The sequence below is a fragment of the Oryx dammah genome, unplaced genomic scaffold (genome assembly GCF_014754425.2).
Source record: "Oryx dammah isolate SB20612 unplaced genomic scaffold, SCBI_Odam_1.1 HiC_scaffold_18, whole genome shotgun sequence".
NCBI classification, from domain to species: Eukaryota; Metazoa; Chordata; class Mammalia; order Artiodactyla; family Bovidae; genus Oryx; species Oryx dammah.
This window is the reverse complement of record NW_024070202.1, coordinates 43,962,254-43,982,069: the sequence shown is the minus strand read 5'-3', so window position 1 is coordinate 43,982,069 and position 19,816 is coordinate 43,962,254. Positions and strand designations below refer to the sequence as shown.

Genomic DNA, 19,816 nt, shown 5'->3' with positions numbered 1-19,816 from the left:
CAGAATAAATGGAACTGTATCAGAGTTTTGAGTGACTATAAATTAGACCTACCATTCTGTTCATACTTAGTCAAACAAGTAGAACCAAAATGTCATGAAACTTTTAGTTAAGCAAAAATTCAGAAGTTTTCTAAAATACATATATACATAGTTTAGAAACATAAACTGAAATGGGAGCACTGAATATGAAATAGAAAAAGTGAAACAAGCTAAATAAAAATTAAAGATCATCATATTATTGTTTTTAAATATGGCTGCTTCATTAGAATCACATTTGGAACTTTGGATAAGGGGGGAAAAACAACGCCTGGGCATTTATATTTGTCAAAAAAATTCCAGGATAATTCGAATGTGCATCTGGAAAACAGGAAATTAACATGCTATACAGTTTTTTTTAAACTGAAGTACAGATTTTGTTCAAATTTCACAACATTTTAAGCTAGTGTCCATTATTTGTTTTCATGCATTATTTTTAAGAGTTCACATCGTATTTAGTTGCATTGAGCAGCTACAGCTGCATGCAGTAAATTCTGATAAATTCTTTTTTTCATTTTTATTCTGTTACAGATATTTTCTAATTTTCCTTGTTATGGCTTCTTAGATACACCTATCATTTAAAAGTGGATGCTTAATTTTCAAATAGATGGGTTTTTAAAAGTATCTTTGATGTTAATTTCTCACTTAAATGCTTTTTTTTTTTCCTATAATTACCCTCTGTGCCTTTTTACGGAGAAGGCAATGGCAACCCACTCCAGTACTCTTGCCTGGAAAATCCCATGGACGGAGGAGCCTGGTGGGCTGCAGTCCATGGGGTGGCTAGGAGTTGGACACAACTGAGCGACTTCATTTTCACTTTTCACGTTCATGCATTGGAGAAGGAAATGGCAACCCACTCCAGTGTTGTTGCCTGGAGAATCCCAGGGACGAGGGAGCCTGGTGGGCTGCCATCTATGGGGTCGCACAGAGTCGGAGACGACTGAAGTGACTTAGCAGCAGCAGTGCCTTTTTAGTCTTTTAACTTTATTGAGGCTTTTCCAATGGTAAGTCAAAGATTTCTCTTGGTAAATGTCACATTGTACTTGAAAATATGTGAGTTATTTTCAGATATCTTTTGATACTGATTTCTAACATAATTCCACAGTGATAAGAGAACAGATTATGTATGATTTCAATACTTTCAGATGATGACATTTTTGCACTGTTTTATGTCCCGGGATATGTTCCAGTTTCTCCTGGTTTATATAGTCTGTGGGAACTTGAATAGGATTTGTATCCCGTTGTGTGAAAATTCTATAAAACTTAATTATGCTGAATTGGTTCGTGGTGCTTTTCAGGTCTCCTATATCCTCCTACTTTTCTGTCTATTCATTTTGTTAATTTTTGAGAGTTTGATATTGAAACGACAACTAAAAATCTGAATTTATTTACTTAAAAAACTATAATATATATTAGAACTATATGTAACTTTGTTCTGTATTTTCCAAGTCTCCTGTATATGTTATCATACTTTCATAATTTAAGAAATAAAGAAAAAATCATTTAAATATTTATATTTCAGATTTTGATTTTAAAAGTAAATGAGATAAATAAATGCATTCTTCCTGGAGAGATGTAATTTGACAACCTCCCCTTTTGAAAAGGGGGTATGGTTTATAAATACACCATTCAGTGGACAGTGACCCTTGGTCATTTCTCTGTTGCTCCTGTTTTCAGAGATTTTAATCCCTGGTTTTAGACCAGCAACCCCTTCAAGAAACTACTACACAGGAATAAATTTTAATTTTGGTTTAGTTTTCCTCTTTGTTCTGTGAGGTTTTAACTAATCAAAGAGGTAGCCCCCTTTTATTTGAGATATCCATTTTTTAAAACTCAGTTGGTCATTTTTATAGATTGCCATGGAAGATAACTTGCTTATTTGCCAATTTGTTAACATTATATTGTCAGGTTGGTTTATTTTTCTTCCTCGGTTCTTGCCTCGTCGCAACAAAAATTTGGAACAACTGAGTAAAGGGTTGAAGACAACTGACAAGTTACAGCTCAGTTCAGCTCAAGCAGGCAGATCTTTTATTAGACAGACACCCCCAAAATATGAGAGCAGGTCCACCTCAAAGGAGTCTTCCTTTTCCATCTGGGTTCCCCCTTTTTATATTTGCAGTTTCTTTCTTTTGGTTATGCCCTGTGCAAAATAGGGTTTGTACTCACCACCAGTCAATGAAAGGGAATGCAAATGGGCATACACGCAAGGCCGAATGACAATTGCAAGTCATATAACAGTAGGCTGTGTTGTTTATATCTTTCCAAAATTCAGTCTGGTATAATCAGATGTATATTTATGAACCTTTAATGAGCTCCTAACTGCCTAAGATTACCTGGGGAAGACCCTGTGGTTATTTTGTATCCACTGTGCACCTAGTGCCCATGTGCAGGAGTTCAAAAGTCTCTGGTTATTTTTGTAGCATATCTGTGCACTTTTCTATGTGTGTCTAGGATGGGTTTTAGCCTTGTGCTCATGCCTAACTTCCTACTTAACAATATGACCCATATATTTGGTAGAAAGAGTAACAAATGATGAATACAGTGAATCATACCTCTGGCAGAATTGGAGAAGTGGGGGAAACCATCCAAGAATAATTATTCTCTTGATGTATCTGAAATAGAATATTTTGAAGGCAAACTTATGAATATATAGAAATACATTTAAAACAGGTACCTAATTCAGATGTATATATGAAATTTTGTGAAGGACACAGTAGTCTTTAATGTATGTTTGAAGATTCATTTTAAAAAATAATCGATTTCTGTGTCATTATTTGCCTCTAGTGTACACTGCCCTGGGGGACACTATCTAGTTTAAAATTAGAGAGTCGGAAAGATAGTGATGATGGTCCCATCATGTGGGTGCGCCCGGGAGAACAGATGATCCCTGTGGCTGACATGCCAAAGTCACCTTTCAAAAGGAAAAGGTATGTGGGATATAAATGTTTATTGTTGGGAATGAGTGTTTGTACATTAGTATGTATGCATTTGTTGAAAGTTGGAGGAAGAAGGTAGGGAAAGTTTAGAGCATAATTGAAATGTAAATTCAAAAATGGTTATCCATGCTGATATAATTTCTTATAAATATCAAATATAAATCAAACATGAAAAATGCAGGCAAATGACATATTGTAACCAGAGATGGGGAAGAAATGTCATTCACAACAGGGACATTATAAACTGTATTGGAATAAATTGAATAAATATTCAGAAACAAATTTAAATAATATTTTAAGAAAACTAAAACATCTATGGAGTATATCAAAAAAGATCTAAGCAGATGTTTAGATCTGTACTCTGGATTGAATACAAGTGGTAGTCCATTAGAATTTTAGGATTCATTTGGACTCACACTTCCAGCACTGGATAAAATAATTTTAAAATTCATATGGAATAACAAAGTCAGCAAATAGTCTAGACAGCTGTAAAACAGAAGATACATGTGAGGAGGGACCTCATCTTACTCAACATTGAAAATTACCATAAAGGTCAAAAAGATCACTGGAATAGGATAGAGTACACAAATAGATCAAAGTATAATGGGAACTTAAAAATAAGATAAATGAGAAAAAGAAGTTTATTTAATGAATAATGCTGGCATAATTGGAAGGCCATTTGAAGGGAAACAAAGCCATAACCCCAGTGTTATATAAGAAGTAAGGGACTTGAACATAATAAGTAAAAAAAGAATAAAAATATCAAAATAAAATACTTAAGCTTAAGAGAGACCTTCCTAAACAAAAATGCAAGAATATAATGGTGATACTGTTGTGAGAAAAAAGACATCAAAACAACAAAGCTCAAAACTGGACATTAGTAATGTGACAGACCAAAGTTAATATACAAAGAGCATTTCTAAATGAGAAGAAAAATGTGAAAAATAAAACAAAAAAACCCAGTAGGATAAATAGGCCCTAGGTAGTCAATAGTATATTCAGTTCAGTTCAGTCGCTCAGTTGTGTCTGACTCTTTGAGCCCCCAAAAAGAATTGCAGCACACCAGGCCTCCCTGTCCATCACCACCTCTGGAGTTCATTCAAACTCATATCCATCGAGTCGGTGATGCCATCCAGCTATCTCATCCTCTGTCATCCCCTTCTCGGTCTTTTCCAATGAGTCAACTCTTCGCATGAGGTGGCCAAAGTACTGGAGTTTCAGCTTTAGCATCAGTCCTTCCATTGAACACCCAGGACTGGTCTCCTTTAGGATGGACTGGTTGGATCTCCTTGCAGTCCAAGGGACTCTCAAGAGTCTTCTCCAACACCACAGTTCAAAAGCATCAATTCTTCAGTGCTCAGCTTTCTTCACAGTCCTACTCTCACATCCATACATGACCACTGGAAAAACCATAGCCTTGACTAGACGGACCTTTGTTGGCAAAGTAATGTCTCTGCTTTTCAATATGCTATCTAGGTTGGTCATAACTTTCCTTCCAAGGAGTAAGTGTATTTTAATTTCATGGCTGCAGTGATTCAGGAGCCCACAAAAATAAGTCTGACACTGTTTCCACTGTTTCCCCATCTGTTTGCCATGAAGTGATGAGACCAGATGCCATGATCTTCGTTTTCTGTATGTTGCGCTTTAAGCCAACTTTTTCACTCTCCTCTTTCACTTTCATCAAGAGGCTTTTTAGTTCCTCTTCACTTTCTGCCATAATAGTGTCATCTGCATATCTGAGGTGATTGATATTTCTCCCGGCAATCTTGATTCCAGCTTGTGCTTCTTTAAGCCCAGTGTTTCTCATGATGTACTCTGCATATAAGTTAAATAAGCAGGGTGAGAATATACAGCCTTGACGTACTCCTTTTCCTATTTGGAACCAGTCTGTTGTTCCATGTCCAGTTCTAACTGTTGCTTCCTCACCTGCATATAGGTTTCTCAAGAGGCAGGTCAGGTGCCCTGGTATTCCCATCTCTTTCAGAATTTTCCACAGTTTATTGTGATCCACACAGTCAAAGGCTTTGGCATAGTCAATAAAGCAGAAATGATTATTTTTCTGGAATTCTTTTGCTTTTTCGACGATCCAGTGGATGTTGGCAATTTGATCTCTGGTTCCTCTGCCTTTTCTAAACCCAGCTTGAACATCAGGAAGTTCATGGTTCATGTATTGCTGAAGCCTGGCTTGGAGAATTTTGAGTGTTACTTTACTAGCATATGAGATGAGTGCAATTGTGTGGTAGTTTGAGCATTCTTTGGGATTGGAATGAAAACTGACCTTTTCCAGTCCTGTGGCCACTGCTGAGTTTTCCACGTTTGCTGGCATATTGAGTACAGCACTTTCACAGCATCATCTTTCAGGATTTGAAACAGCTCAACTGGAATTCCATCACCTCCACTAGCTTTGTTCGTAGTGATGCTTTCTAAGGCCCACTTGACTTCACATTCTAGGATGTCTGGCTCTAGGTAAGTGATCACACCATCGTGATTATCTGGGTCATGAAGCTGTCTTTTGCACAGTTCTTCTCTGTATTCTTGCCACCTCTTCTTAATCTCTTCTGCTTCTGTTAGGTCCATACCATTTCTGTCCTTTATTGTGCCCATCTTTGCATGAAACATTCCCTTGGTATCTCTAATGTTCTTGAAGAGATCTTTAGTCTTTCCTATTCTGTTGTTTTCCTGTTTCTTTGCATTGATCCCAGAGGAAGGCTTTCTTATCTCTCCTTGCTATTCTTTGGAAGTCTGCATTCAAATGGGTATGTCTTTCCTTTTCTCCTTTGCCTTTCACTTCCCTTATTTTCACAGCTATTTGTAAGGCCTCCCCAGACAGCCATTTTGCTTTTTTGCATTTCTTTTCCATGGGGATGGTCTTGATCCCTGTCTCCTATACAGTGTCACGAACCTCTGTCCATAGTTCATCAGGCATTCTTGTCTATCAGATCTAGCCCCTTAAATCTATTTCTCACTTCCACTGTATAATCATAAGGGGTTTGATTTAGGTCATACGTGAACGGTCTAGTGGTTTTCCTTACTTTCTTCAGTTTAAGTCTGAATTTGGCAATAAAGAGTTCATGATCTGAGCCACAGTCAGCTCCTGGTCTTGTTTTTGCTGACTGTATAGAGTTTCTCCATCTTTGGCTGCAAAGAATATAATCAAGCTGATTTTGGTGTTGACCACCTGGTGATGTCCATGTGTAGAGTCTTCTCTTGTGTTGTTGGAAGAGGGTGTTTGCTATGACCAGTGCATTTTCTTGGCAAAACTCTATTAGCCTTTGCCCTGCTTCATTCTGTACTCCAAGGCCAAATTTGCCTGTTACTCCAGGTGTTTCTTGACTTCCTACTTTTACATTCCAGTCCCCTATAATGTAAAGGACATGTTTTTGGGTGTTAGTTCTAAAACGTCTCGTAGGTCTTCATAGAACCGTTCAACTTCAGATTCTTCAGTGTTACTAGTTGGGGTATAGGCTTGGATTACCGTAATATTGAATGGTTTGCCTTGGAAACGAACAGATCCTTCTTTCCTTTTTGAGATTGCATCCAAGTACTGCATTTCGGACTCTTTTGTTGACCATGATGGCTACTCCATTTCTTCTAAGGGATTCCTGCCCACCTTAGTAGATATAATGGTCATCTGAGTTAAATTCACCCATTCCAGTCCATTTTAGTTTGCTGATCCTAGAATGTCAACGATCATTCTTGCCATCTCCTGTTTGACCACTTCCAATTTGCCTTGATTCATGGACCTGACATTGCAGGTTCCTATGCAGTATTGCTCTTTAGAGCGTCGGACCTTGCTTCTATCACCAGTCACATCCACAAATGGGTATTGTTTTTGCTTTGGCTCCATCCCTTCATTCTTTCAGGAGTTATTTCTCCAATTGTATATTGAAGTAAAATTAAAGTGAAGTCGCTCAGTCGTGTCCGACTCTTTGCGACCCCATGGACTGTAGCCTACCAGGCTTCTTGTCCGTGGGATTTTCCAGGCGAGAGTACTGGAGTGGGTTGCCATTTCCTTCTCCAGGGGATCTTCCTGACCCAGGGATTGAACCCAGGTCTCCCTCATTGCAAGCAGACGCTTTACCCTCTGGGCCATCAGGGAAGCTCATATATAACTGTATATTAAGTGTATGTTAAAAGAATTATGGGATATTATTTTTACCCATTACATTGGCAGAAAGTATTAATAGAGCAATTATATTACAGGGTGGTAGGTATATGAGCAAACAGGGTCATATATATTATTGGTCGATGAGTAAGCTTCTGTAATCATTTTTTTTAAATCATTTTTTAAAAGTAAATCTAAAATAGGTCATAAAGCTTAACGCACACACACAAACTCTCTCTCTCTCTCTTTGAGCTATGATCCATAGTTTTGGGAATCTGTCCCCAAAAATAAAAGCACTAATGGTAAATATATAAGAATGTTAGTTGCACCATTTATAATAGTGAGATTGAGTATAAAATGATCTCATTGTCCATTATTAGAATTGTTGAATTCATTTTTGGTATATTCCTATGAAAGAATGGGGCTTCCCTGGTGGCTTAGCTGGTAAAGAATCTGCCTGCAATGTGGGAGACCTGGGTTCGATTCCTGGGTTGGGAAGATTCCCATGGAGAAGGGAAGGAACAGCTACCCACTCTGGTATTTTGGCCTGGAGAATTCCATGGACTGTATATATAGTCCATGGGGTCGCAAAGAGTTGGACACAACTGAGTAACTTTCACTTTCACTTATAGAAGAATGCAATGAAATAGTTAATTTCATAGTATGAATTTTGTCTGTTGAGCTGAAAGAATATCCGATGAAAAGAGCTAAATGTAGAGTATATGTTAAGTATGATTCTGTTGTTATGAAAAGAAAAAACACGTAGAAAAGTGTAGAAAAATGTACTTTAGGTTAACATTGTTTGGAATGGAGTAGGTGATCCTGGGGGGAGGTAATATCTTTTTGTTTTACATGTGTAAAGATGGTCTCTCTTTATTATTAAAAAAAAAAATAGGGAAAAATGGTGATAGAGTGGAATGTAGGTTACATGAGAGCATGGACAATGTTGTGCTTGTTACTAGTGTCTCTTGCACCTAAACAGAATGCCTGGTGGTTGATAAATAAATTTTTGTTGAATGAAATTTTTACAAGTTCATTTTTACATTGGGAGTAAATGGTAAACTTGGTATGTATCTCAGTGATTAATTTAAATTTATCAATCATTTGAAGAATCCAAAAGCCTCTCCCCAGAACAATGCAGATGTACAGACTGTTACATGTAATTTAAGGGAGTTCACCAGCCCCTTGAGGAACTCAAGGATTAAAATCCATGGTATATATGGTCATTTCCCATCACGTTATAGTCTTACCAACTAATGAGAACATTGTCCTAGGCACTGTGCCAAACGCTTTCTTTTTGCAAATGCTTTTAATAAGTCTCAATTCATTAGAATGTGGTATAATGAGACCAGACTTGCTTGTTTGAAAACCTGTTAGCTTTTCACAGAAAGCAACATCATCGTCTAGCTTTCTGGTATCTGTAAAACATTAATCACAAACAGGAAAAAAGGATATTAAAGCATTGCATATGTGTCTGTGTCTCTGTGAATGTTTGTATAAAACTTTTAAGACAAGAGTGCGCAAACAGCAGTGAAGTAGTAGAGATTGAGGGTGGGAAATAAAGAGGACCAAAAGGAAGAGTGACCCTAGGGGATAGACTAGGATGAGGTAAGAAAATAATGGGGGCAATCCTGATTTGTTTGTGTAAGCAAAAGAAAAATCATACAGGGTGATAAACAAGATGATGACTCCCAAAGTAAATTCTTCTCACCCTGTTCCCCTTCTGCAGCAAAATTTGAGAGGGTTTCTGCTGTGAGTGAGGCTAGATGGTAAGCAGTTTCTGTATACATATGGATTCTAGAAGGTGAGTGGTGGAGGAGAGGGCCAGTGGGAGATACCTGTCCTCCATAGTGGAGCTAAAGTGTTTTTTTTCCCCTCCTACTTATGGTAAACTACGTGTGTTTTATGGAAGCACTTATTGCCAAGTGTTTTCTTGCTGTTTATATTTTGGTATTTCTCCCATAAGAATATAAACTCCCCCAAGAATAAGGAATTTGTCTTATTCACTGCTGTCTTGTTGACTAAAGCCTACCTCTGTCTCTTTATCTACATATATATATGTAATTTTTTTTTTAAACAGAACTACCAATGAAATAAAAAACCTGCAGTACCTACCTCGAACTAGTGAGCCCCGTGAAATGCTCTTTGAAGATAGAACAAGAGCTCATGCAGATCATATAGGACAAGGTTTTGAACGACAGACTACAGCTGCTGTTGGAGTGTTGAAGGCTGTGCACTGCGGAGAGTGGTATATGTTAACTACTGCTATTTAATGGCTTCTAAACTTTTTCTTGGGAAGTTTTTCAGTAATTCTTCCTAATGTGGGGGAAAAGGTTTAATTTTCCTGTATTTGGATATTGTTTTTGTGTAATTGCACTAAAGATTTTCAACTGATAGAATCTAGATTCTATCTTTTGGATTTGACTGAAATAGTTTGATTTTCTGCGTGACTGGAGTTGAAAACAGTTGTCATACAAACAGTAATGGAAAACCCAAGATTCACTTGGTGCTTACTATATGTCCATTTACAAATGTTCAGTTAATTTTCTCTGCTTTTTGGCTCATAGTTTTTACACAAGGAGACTAAGGACTCAAGACTATCAAATAGTATCATAGTCATATAGCTAATAAGTGGTAGAGCTCAGTCTGATTTCAGAACTGACTCCAGCTTCTTGTGTTTTTTCTTCATACTGTTTTAACTTGCTGTCTTTTTAAGGTTTGGTATCTATTAAGTGTTTGTTTACCTTAGTATATTAGTATTTTTCCAGCTTTGCTTGCAAGTTTCACTAAATCTTTTTGATAGATGAGAAAAAATGGATAATTTTTTTAAGGAAAATGGATAATATATTTAAGGTGGTTGTCTCATACATTAAGAGAATTTCCATTTATTAAATTGATAAAACCTGTAGAGCAAAGCTATATTTATACTGTAAGGTAACTTTGGTCAGTTAGGTTTTGTTTTCAAATTGGGTATCGTTTGGGTATGAACCTTAAGTTGAAATACGTTATTTTGCTTTTTAAAGCAGTTGCATTAAATACTTAGCATATAAGAAAGTTTTCTAAGTAAAAAACTTTAATTCTGAAAATATAAAATGTCAATACTGTTGCATAGATTTCTAAGATGTTTTGAATAATATGGCCTGTATTTTCTACATGAGGAAATTGTATTTTCAAGAGTTGTGAATACAAAATTGACCCTGTGTTCAAAAGAGAACATTTAAAGTAATGTGTTATAAATTAATACTTTATGGGGAAGCCAGTGTAAACTGACTTTGTTCCTTAACATAAATGAAGGAAGCTTTATCAATTTCAGATATGCATAGTAGCTAGTACCAAGCTAACCCTATGATTTCTTTAGGAAAATGATGTTAATAATTTATTAGTTTATGATTCAATAATAATAATAATTTATAATTGTGTTTAAGTTAAATGATAATACCTGTGATGATTCCCATACAGTTTCAAAGCTCTTACTATAATCTGGTTTAAAATGCTAATTTTGTCAAAGAGTAAAGGCAGATTTGTCTGTGGAAATCATTACAACAAACCCATTTCAAATTAATGGGATTTTTCTTGAATGTTTGGTAAAAAGATTTAAGAGTGGCATCAAAATTTATTAGAGTGAAATCTGATTTATAGATAGTACTCAATAAAGTTAGCCACATATTTATATTTTTCCTCAGAGATAAATATTCTTGCTTCTTGGCCTTAACTTTGTTTAACTCTCTTTCAAGTTTAATTATTGTTTTTGTTTGCTTTTTCTCCACTTTATATGTGATTTGATGTTGGAGGTTGTTTCCTGTCCTTCACAGGTCTATCATAGTTCACTGTAGTTACTGAATTAAAAAGTACTTGAAGCTAGCAATTTCACAGTGAAAAAGACTATTGTCAAATTACAAATATATTGGGGGCCAGATTTAAGAATATTCTTGAGATGGATTTTGGAATGAGATGTTGCTAGTTACGAATTTTCTCACTTTTGTAAAATACAGTTTACTTTATCTACCAGTGCTGCTTTGATCTCTTAGTATTATACTAAAGATGGTAAGAAAGTAATTTGGTTGATACTTTTAAGATGGTTTCATGGCTCTGATGCAAACATGGTTTATGATTGCTTTACTGTTGATTCTTGCTGTTAACCTAAGCTATACTAAGGAAATTGGAGCACTGTCTTAGTGTTCTTATCTTAGCATTTTAAGTTCTTTTTTTTCTCAAGGAGACATTATTTTATCTTAGAGCTTGGCTTAACATGAATTTGAGATAAAAGACTTAAATTGATTTAGACTATAAAGAGATCTTTGGAGAAGGAAATGGTAACCCACTCCAGTATTCTTGCCTGGAAAATCCCATGGATGGAGAAGCCTGGTAGGCTACAGTCCATGGGGTCACAAAGAGTTGGACACGACTTAGCAACTTCACTTTCACTTTCATAAAGAGATCTTAAACTAGATAGACTTGTGAAGTGTTGGTCAATTTTATATCACTTTTTAGTATTAGGAAGACAGAATTCACATAGATTTATAAATTTAAGGTTGCCTCTTTGAATTCAGTTTTTTGAAAAATCAACTAATGGAATATAATTTATATTCAATAATACAAAACTTGTTATAAGTATACAGTTTAGATGTGTTTTGACTAATATATACAGCCATGTTAACCACTACCAGAACTAAAATATAGATTATTTTGTTTTTCTTGTATCCCTTGACAGTTAATCTCTCCCCATTCTTACTCTAACTCGAGACATCTATTAACCTATTTTCTGTCTTTATAGGTTAGCATTGCCTAGTCTAGAATCTCATGTAAATAGAATCATATATTGTCTGACTTCTTTCACTCAGCATGATGGTTTTTAGATTTATCTAAGATCTAAAATTTAGTGTTAGGTGTCTTAGTAGTTCATTCCTTCTTGTTGCTGAGTGGTATATCATTGTATGGATATATCAGAATTGATTTATCCATTCACCTGATGATAGATATTTGAATTGTTTCCAGTTTGGGGTTTTTATGAATAAAGCTCTTATGAACATTTCCTTATAAGACTGTGTGTGCACATATAATTTCATTTCAGTAAATACATAGACATGGAATTACAGGGTCTTAGAATAAGGTAAAATAATTGTGTGTAGAGATAATTCTAAGTCTATAAAAGAAGTACTAGAATTTACTAAGTTACAAGACAATATTAAAAAGTTAGTTGTATATAACTATATTTTAGCAGTAAATACTTAGAAACATTTTGAAAATGAAAAGAAAATGCCACCTTATAGTAAAATAAAAATTATAAAATACTTAATTTTTTAAAATAAGTGACTTACACTAAAAACAACAAAACACCAATGAGAAAAATAAGATTTATAGAAATGTTAGAGATATACCTTGTTTATGGATTGAAAGACTCCATATTATATGTCAGTTCATTCTTTTTCCCCACTTTTCTTTCTTACCTTTTTTAGTGTTTTCATTATATCTCCACTGACTTCCCAGGTGGTACAGTGGTAAAGAATCCACCTGCCAGGCAGAACACACACATGGGTTCCATCCCTGGGTTGAGAAGATCCTGTGGAGCAGGAAATGGCAACCTGCTCCAGTATTCTTGCCTGGAAAATTCCATGGACAGAGGAACCTTGTGGGCTTCAGTCCATGAAGCTGCAAACAGTTGGACACAACTGAGCATGCACTGTTATACCTCCACTATTTGTTTAGTAGTGGTTGCCCTAAAGTTATCATAGTGTATCTTTAAATAATATTATACCTTTCTATGTAATGTGTAAGAATTTTCAACAGTGTACTACCATCTTTCCATGCCCCCATTTATGGCCTCTGTGCTAATTATTATTATACATTTTGCTTTCTATATTCTATAACATCACCCCCCCCCCCCCATATGTTGCTTACTTTGGCATTAAGGATCTATTTCTGAAAATATTTTAAAAATAATAAAATAACTTTCATATTTACTATTACTTGCATTCTACATTCCTTTGACTAGATCTACATTTTCATTGAAATATCGTTTTCCTTCAGCCTGAAGAAGTTCTTTAACATTCTTTGTAGTGCAGACTTCTGGTGACAGATTCTCTCAGTTTTTGTCTGAAAATGATTTTATCTCAGACTTTTTTAAGGATATTTTTTGGGGTATAGAATTCTAGATTTACCTTTTATTTCAAATACTTTAAAGATAGTCAGCTTTCTTCTGGTTTGCATGGTCTCTGATGTAGCCTGCAATCATTCTTACACTCTTTCCCTGTATATTAATATGATGCATAAGTTTTAGATATTCTCTTTATCACTAGTTTATTAAAATAAATTGGTTATGATTTGCCTCAGTATGATTGGGGGGGGGTGGTATTTATTTTGCTTGGAATTTTACTCCAGAATCCATTTTGAGCATCTTTTATAAACATGTATGTGTATATTCTTAATTAATTGAAGAGTTTGGGGGTTTTTAGAAGTATAATTAAAGATACTATTAACCTCTGCAAGTAGAATGGTAACAGTTTATTTTATAAGCACTTTCCTAATAAATGTCTCAATTTTTTAAAAGAGTTATTTAGGGATTTACTGTATCATTGCAGTTATATATGTCTAGATTGAAAGAATGTATTCCCTTCCTCTCCATATTTACCTCTGACTTCTGTGTTGTGTTTTTAATTTCATACTTAATTTGTTGAAGTACTGACCTTAACTATAAACACTTAGGTTTTTGATTTGCATAATTTAACCAAGTGAAGTCAATTTAATTTTTCAAAACATCATTACATATAGCCATAATAAAATGAGATGAGCCTGCTCCTGGAAATCCCCGCCTCTTTCCAAGAGTCCTCATGACATGTCTTCCTTCTACTCCTTAAAATTTCCTTTGTTCTTCTCCCTTCCTTGATCAGTGAATAAAGTTTCTGCTCTGCTATTGCCTATATATTATAGAAAGAATAAAATGAGTTGTTTTTTATCCATATTTAGGTTAAATCTCATAGTGTTATCCTTTGTTTAAATATGTAAAGTGGTATTCTAATTACAATTTATTTCTAAGATAATACTTTGATTTTTGACCATAAATTAGTTTTGCTTTGAATTAATATATATATATGTGTGTGTGTATATATATGGACACACACACACAAGGCTACATTGAGTCTTAGTTGCAGCAAGCAGGATCTTTTGGATCATGTGGGATCTTCATCTCAGCACATAGACTCTCTAGTTGTGGGCCACGGGCTCAGTAGTTGTGGCACATAGGCTCCAGAGTGTGTGGGCTCAGTAGGTGTGGTACCCAGGCTTAATGGCATGTGGGATCCTGACTGTGAATGGAACTCAAGTCTCCTGCATTGCCAGGTGGATTCTTCTTAAGCAGTGGGCCACCACGGAAGTCCCTTTTGCTTTGAATTTAATAAGGACTTAGCTGAGTGAAACATTAATGGCAGACTCTTCATTATCTCTTGTTTTTTTTAGGCCTGATCAACCCCGAATAACCAAAGATGTAATTTGTTTTCATGCTGAAGATTTCTTAGAAGTAGTTCAACGAATGCAGTTAGATTTACATGAACCTCCACTGTCCCAGGTATATTTAAAACTATTATTATCCTCAGTTTAATTTTTATTGTGGAAAAGACTTATTGGTATTTTGTGTTTTGTTTTAGTGTGTCCAGTGGGTTGATGATGCAAAACTTAATCAACTGAGGAGGGAAGGCATTCGCTATGCCAGGATTCAGCTATATGATAATGACATTTATTTTATTCCAAGGAATGTTGTTCATCAGTTCAAGACAGTTTCAGCTGTATGCAGTTTAGCATGGCATGTTCGGCTCAAGTTGTATCATTCAGAGGAGGACACTGCTGAGAATACAGCTACTCATGAAACAGGCACATCACCAGATTCCACATCATCTGTTCTTGGACCTCACACTGACAGCACAATTTGTGCTGTAAGCAAAACCTCCTTGGATTCTATTTTTTCAGACAAACTTCATTCTAAATATGAATTACAGCAGATTAAACATGAACCTGTTCCATCTGTAAGAATCAAGGAAGAATCTGTGAATGTTTATATTCCTGAAAAGACTGGAGCACCGAATAATATGGATAGCAAGAATGTTAAAGCAAAATTGGATCATGTTCAATTTACAGAATTTAAGGTTGAAGTGGACTCTAAATTTGAAAATAGCAACAAAGATTTAAAGGAAGAATTGTGTCCTGGAAGTCTCATAAGTCTAGTTGATACAAGGCAACATAGTTCAACACATTCAAATCAAGAGAGAAAAGATGATGACATTTTGTGTTAAATTTGTACATACCATTAAATTTTTTTTTTTTCTTAAACTTAATAGTGTAATAAAGATTTGAAAGCAAGCCAAGGACTTGCTCCCAAGTCTGTTACAAAATATAGTGTAAGTAGCTTTGTAACATTCCTCAGTGCCTGTCCATAACTGTGAAGTAGCAAGCACTTAGGGCCAGATGCACTGTAAACACTGCAGGTTTAAACAAAAGCAGTCTTTAAAAAAATCATTTGAGTTGGAGTTGTAGGTTTTAGAATAGAGCTGACATTACCATATATATATATATATTTTGTAATATGAGCCAGAATTCTTTTTTGACAATTAAGGCTTTTCCATAGAGTTTATTTATACCAATTTTTTTTTTCATTTTAAATGTGTCAGCACTGTAGTGTAAATAGCTTTTAAAAAATCTTTTTAGTGTGATTTATACTGAAATGTGAGACACTTAATAAAGGTTCATAACAATAAATATGTTTTCTGTTGGGTCTGCCAAAAAAAAACCCAAACCTGTTCATTTACATCATTTATTTCATCTGTTACGTTTCTGCTGGTATATCAAGTGCTAATGGAATGCAAGTGTATGTATTCAAATCTAGTTAATATTTAAGTTTCCCACACTGTGCAAGCATTTTTAAAACCAAGATTCAGTTATGAAAGTATATTTATGTGTGTGTGTGTGTGTATGTATGGGAATATATATATGTTATCATATTTTGCATAACTTCTTAAATTGCTGAATGAGTATGTGAAACTTCCTATACTCCCTGGAATATATTTTAAAAGATTTCAATGTTAAGCAGTTTAGGTAATAGAAAAATGTTATAAGTTGGGAGAAAAAAGGTATTTTAGTGGTATCTAACCTTCTAACTAATGAAGCTATGTGGCCAGATTATATAGCCCTATTAACATGAATTTTCTTTGTAGTGTGTGGAATAAGAAGTTGAGAAAATTTTCTAATTAATCAGCACCTATACTGTATCTGATAGCAGCTGAGAGAAAAATGTTCAGTTACAGAAAGTTTAATTGAGTGCAGTTAAAATATTTTATTACCTATTTCTTGAGGAACAGGAGAAAAAGATGGAAATATAGCATATTAAAATAAGAGCAGTGACTTAACTACCATATACAGAAGTATAAATAACAAAATAAAATTTGTTACCTGATCTTTCTAAGCATCCCTCTCCCTACCTTACTAAAGTAAACCAACTTAGATTTTTTTTTCTTTGAAAAGAAGCTCTGGAAAGTAAAACTGGCATAGGAAACAAGATTGCCAAAGATGATTAAAACAAATCTCTTCAATGATGGACTTTAGCACTGTTTCAAATTGCTTTCATTGTAATAAAAGTCAAGCAAATGTCTATTGTTTGCTTTGATGTTAAGAACTCTGCATTTGCAATTTATTTTCTTCTATTTGAATTTGATATTTTTCTGGGCTCATGCTTTGGTTGATTACTTTCAGCTGGAGTTCTTTGTGCTGCTGCCTTTTGAGCTTGTGTAGCTATTCCCATTCAGTGGCTTCTACTCTGGCCCATAAAGCTGCTTATCTCTCTGATTAGGGAGAAGCCACTTAAAGGCATTTCACTAGAAATAATAAACTGTAGCAATGGTGTCATTTCTGACCTCCAATTTAAAAGGGCAGGCAAATATTATACAGATATATCAATGGTTTGTAAGAAATCAATCTATTTGCAGCATATGAATTTTCATGGAGTAAGGAAAGTATAAATCATCAAAATGTAAGTAGGGTTTTTGTTTTATAACTTTCTTGTTTCTCACTACCTTTGTCTTTAATTTTAAGCTAAATTTATGTATTTACACCTACTTTGGGGAGAGACAGAAGTTTCTAATAAACCAGTATTGAAAATTGAGAGAGAATGTGATTAAAATGTTTAGGTTTTTCAAGTAAAGGGTGGCATATTTAACAAGGTTTGCTTTAGCTCCAGTTCTCCAGTGTCACACACATAGATGCATGAGACCATACTGTAAGAAAAGGTCTTTAGGATATCCCTCCAAAATATATGAGCCTTAAGCTTTTAAAGACATATCTAAAACAACGAGTGGTTACTTTTTAAGTGTAGTTTCCTATTTAACCTATTGTCAAACTTCTCCATATTTTGAAAATTTAATTGTTTTGTAAAATGCATACATCCCCGTAGAGGTGAAACCAGTCAGTGAACCCAGATTTTCAAGATTCAGCCTTGTTATGTTGAGTCATGCTTATCTTCCTGTCTTACAGATTATAATTTTAAAATTTTCTCCAGACGCAAACTGAGAGCTTATTGGCTCCATTTGCTACATATAAATAATTCTTATTTCAAACTTTAATATTGGTATTAAAGTTTTCCTAGCTAGTCCACTCCAGTTCTTTATCGGAACAAAACTTTTCTGCTATTATTTCCAATTTCTTGGACCAGAACAATAAAGCACATAAGATAGTTTCTATATGAACGTACACTATATGGAATAAATGTTATTATGTAAATTATTAAATTGCTATACAGACCTTTACAAAAGAACAGCAAAACTAAGGTACCTCGGTGGTGTCTGCTACAGAGATTTTTTTTTTTCTTTTTAATTATTTTTGGTCATATCCTTTTTGGTAAGTAATATATATTCGATACTCAGGTTAGCTATGAAAAGAATTAAGCATTTGTGATACTTGGTTGAAAACTTTTACTAAAGCCATATTTATTATCTTCTTTGTCTCTACAGCTATTGACCTTAAAGGTTAGGTTGATCTAGCACAGCACTGTGTGTGTATGTGGTTGTGTGTGCGCGCGTGCGTGCCTGTGTTATAAAGTTATCGGAAATACTGTTTTGTTTCCACATATATTCATTTTTGTATCCATTCTGTAACTGGGAAGGGGTGGTCATGAAGGTAGGAAATATTTTATTTCTTGGGTTAAGTATTCAGGGTTATTTCATTGGTGTTCCTGAATGTAAACAGGTTTTTCCTGAATACTTACGGCAGGTAAGATCATCTTTGTAAATAATAGATTAGCACTCTTGTGGTATATTTGGATTATTTTTGGGGGTAACTTCATTGTCATGTAAAGCAGGTATCAGTTTATTCTGCATTTAGCAAAGGTGCAGGATTTATTTTTGAAGTTGGAGAGGAATCTTCCTTGTCTTCCACCTTTCAATAAATACTAAAATTGATAATTGTAATATTTTAAATTTGTTTTGTAATTATTTTCTTATATTTGACATTTTATTTTCATCTTATCATATATGAAAGTTCTTGTTTATCTTCAACAGAAACCATAAGATCTTGAAAGTGATTCCAATCTGAAAACTGTTTTTTCTCTTAAAAACTATGAAAAATTGACTTCTGTCAACAGAGAAAAGAATAGTAAAGCTCACTTTAAAAAAGGTTGCTAAACTAGGAAGGTATGGGTGCTGGGGTGTAATGGTAAATTGCCTCTCTTCCCTGTAGATATGACTGTTTTTATCTTAAGGCGGGAAAGGACAAAAGTGCCATTGTTTTCAAAATACTTTTAGCCTGGTAAAGTGTTACTTGATGGGTTTTATATGTAGCTCATTCTTAATCTTCTTTCCTCTTGTTTAACTACTGTTGATATGTAAACAAAATTTTACTGGTTTTAGAATGTGCTATGAAAGAGTTTTATTAGAATATGCATAGAAAGAGTTAAGTTTGGTAAGATTTGGCTCTGACAGTATACCTCAAATAAGAAAGGAGGACAACTCTGCTCCTGCTAAGTCGCTTCAGTCCTGTCCGACTCTGTGCGACCCCGTAGACGGCAGCCCACCAGGTTTCTCTGTCCCTGGAATTCTCCAGGCAAGAACACTGGAGTGGGTTGCCATTTCCTTCTCCAATGCATGAAAGTGAAAAGTGAAAGTGAACTCGCTCAGTCGTGTCCGACTCTTCAAGACCCCATGGACTGCAGCCTACCAGGCTCCTCCGTCCATGGGATTTTCCAGGCAAGAGTACTGGAGTGGGGTGCCATTGCTTTCTCCGAGGAGGACAACTGAGGAGAGCTATAAAATCCTATCTCTGTTTTGGCTTTTTTGTTCAGCTCTTCCTGTAACCCACTGCATACTGCAGATAGGAATGAGGTTTTTAGAATGTTAAGCACAAGGAACCTAAAAGCAGTGATGTCTCCTTTTTTAAGTTTACAGATGTTGTATATCATCTCTCTACTGGGAGAACAGGGAAAGGAAGGGGAATACATCTTGCTAAAAATTTTACATTTATCTTCCCTTCAGGACTTCAGACCCAAACAAGGAATGTGAATAACCTGAGAACAAATGTAGGAAACTGAATTATGTTAACTAGAAATTAAAAGTAGAATTTGTACTACTTGTATGCTCTATTACTATTCTCTACCTTCTAAGAACTGTACTATTAAAATATGAAACTCTGGATCTTCAACACATTTTGAGATTTAGATTTTATGCATTTATGTTTTTAAAATGTTAATTAAAAAATATTTTTACGTTTA

General features: G+C 34.9%; 1 protein-coding gene across 1 annotated transcript in view; it reads left to right on the top strand.

Moving 5' to 3' along the window:
* RSBN1L (round spermatid basic protein 1 like) overlaps positions 1-19,816 on the top strand; it is a 65,266-nt gene extending 45,450 nt beyond the window's left edge. The window contains exons 5-8 of the mRNA XM_040260752.1: positions 2,821-2,963; positions 9,158-9,325; positions 14,530-14,638; positions 14,718-19,816. Coding sequence (XP_040116686.1) covers positions 2,821-2,963; positions 9,158-9,325; positions 14,530-14,638; positions 14,718-15,359 — 1,062 coding nt within the window. The 3' untranslated portion in view covers positions 15,360-19,816. The remainder of the gene's footprint in view (positions 1-2,820; positions 2,964-9,157; positions 9,326-14,529; positions 14,639-14,717) is intronic.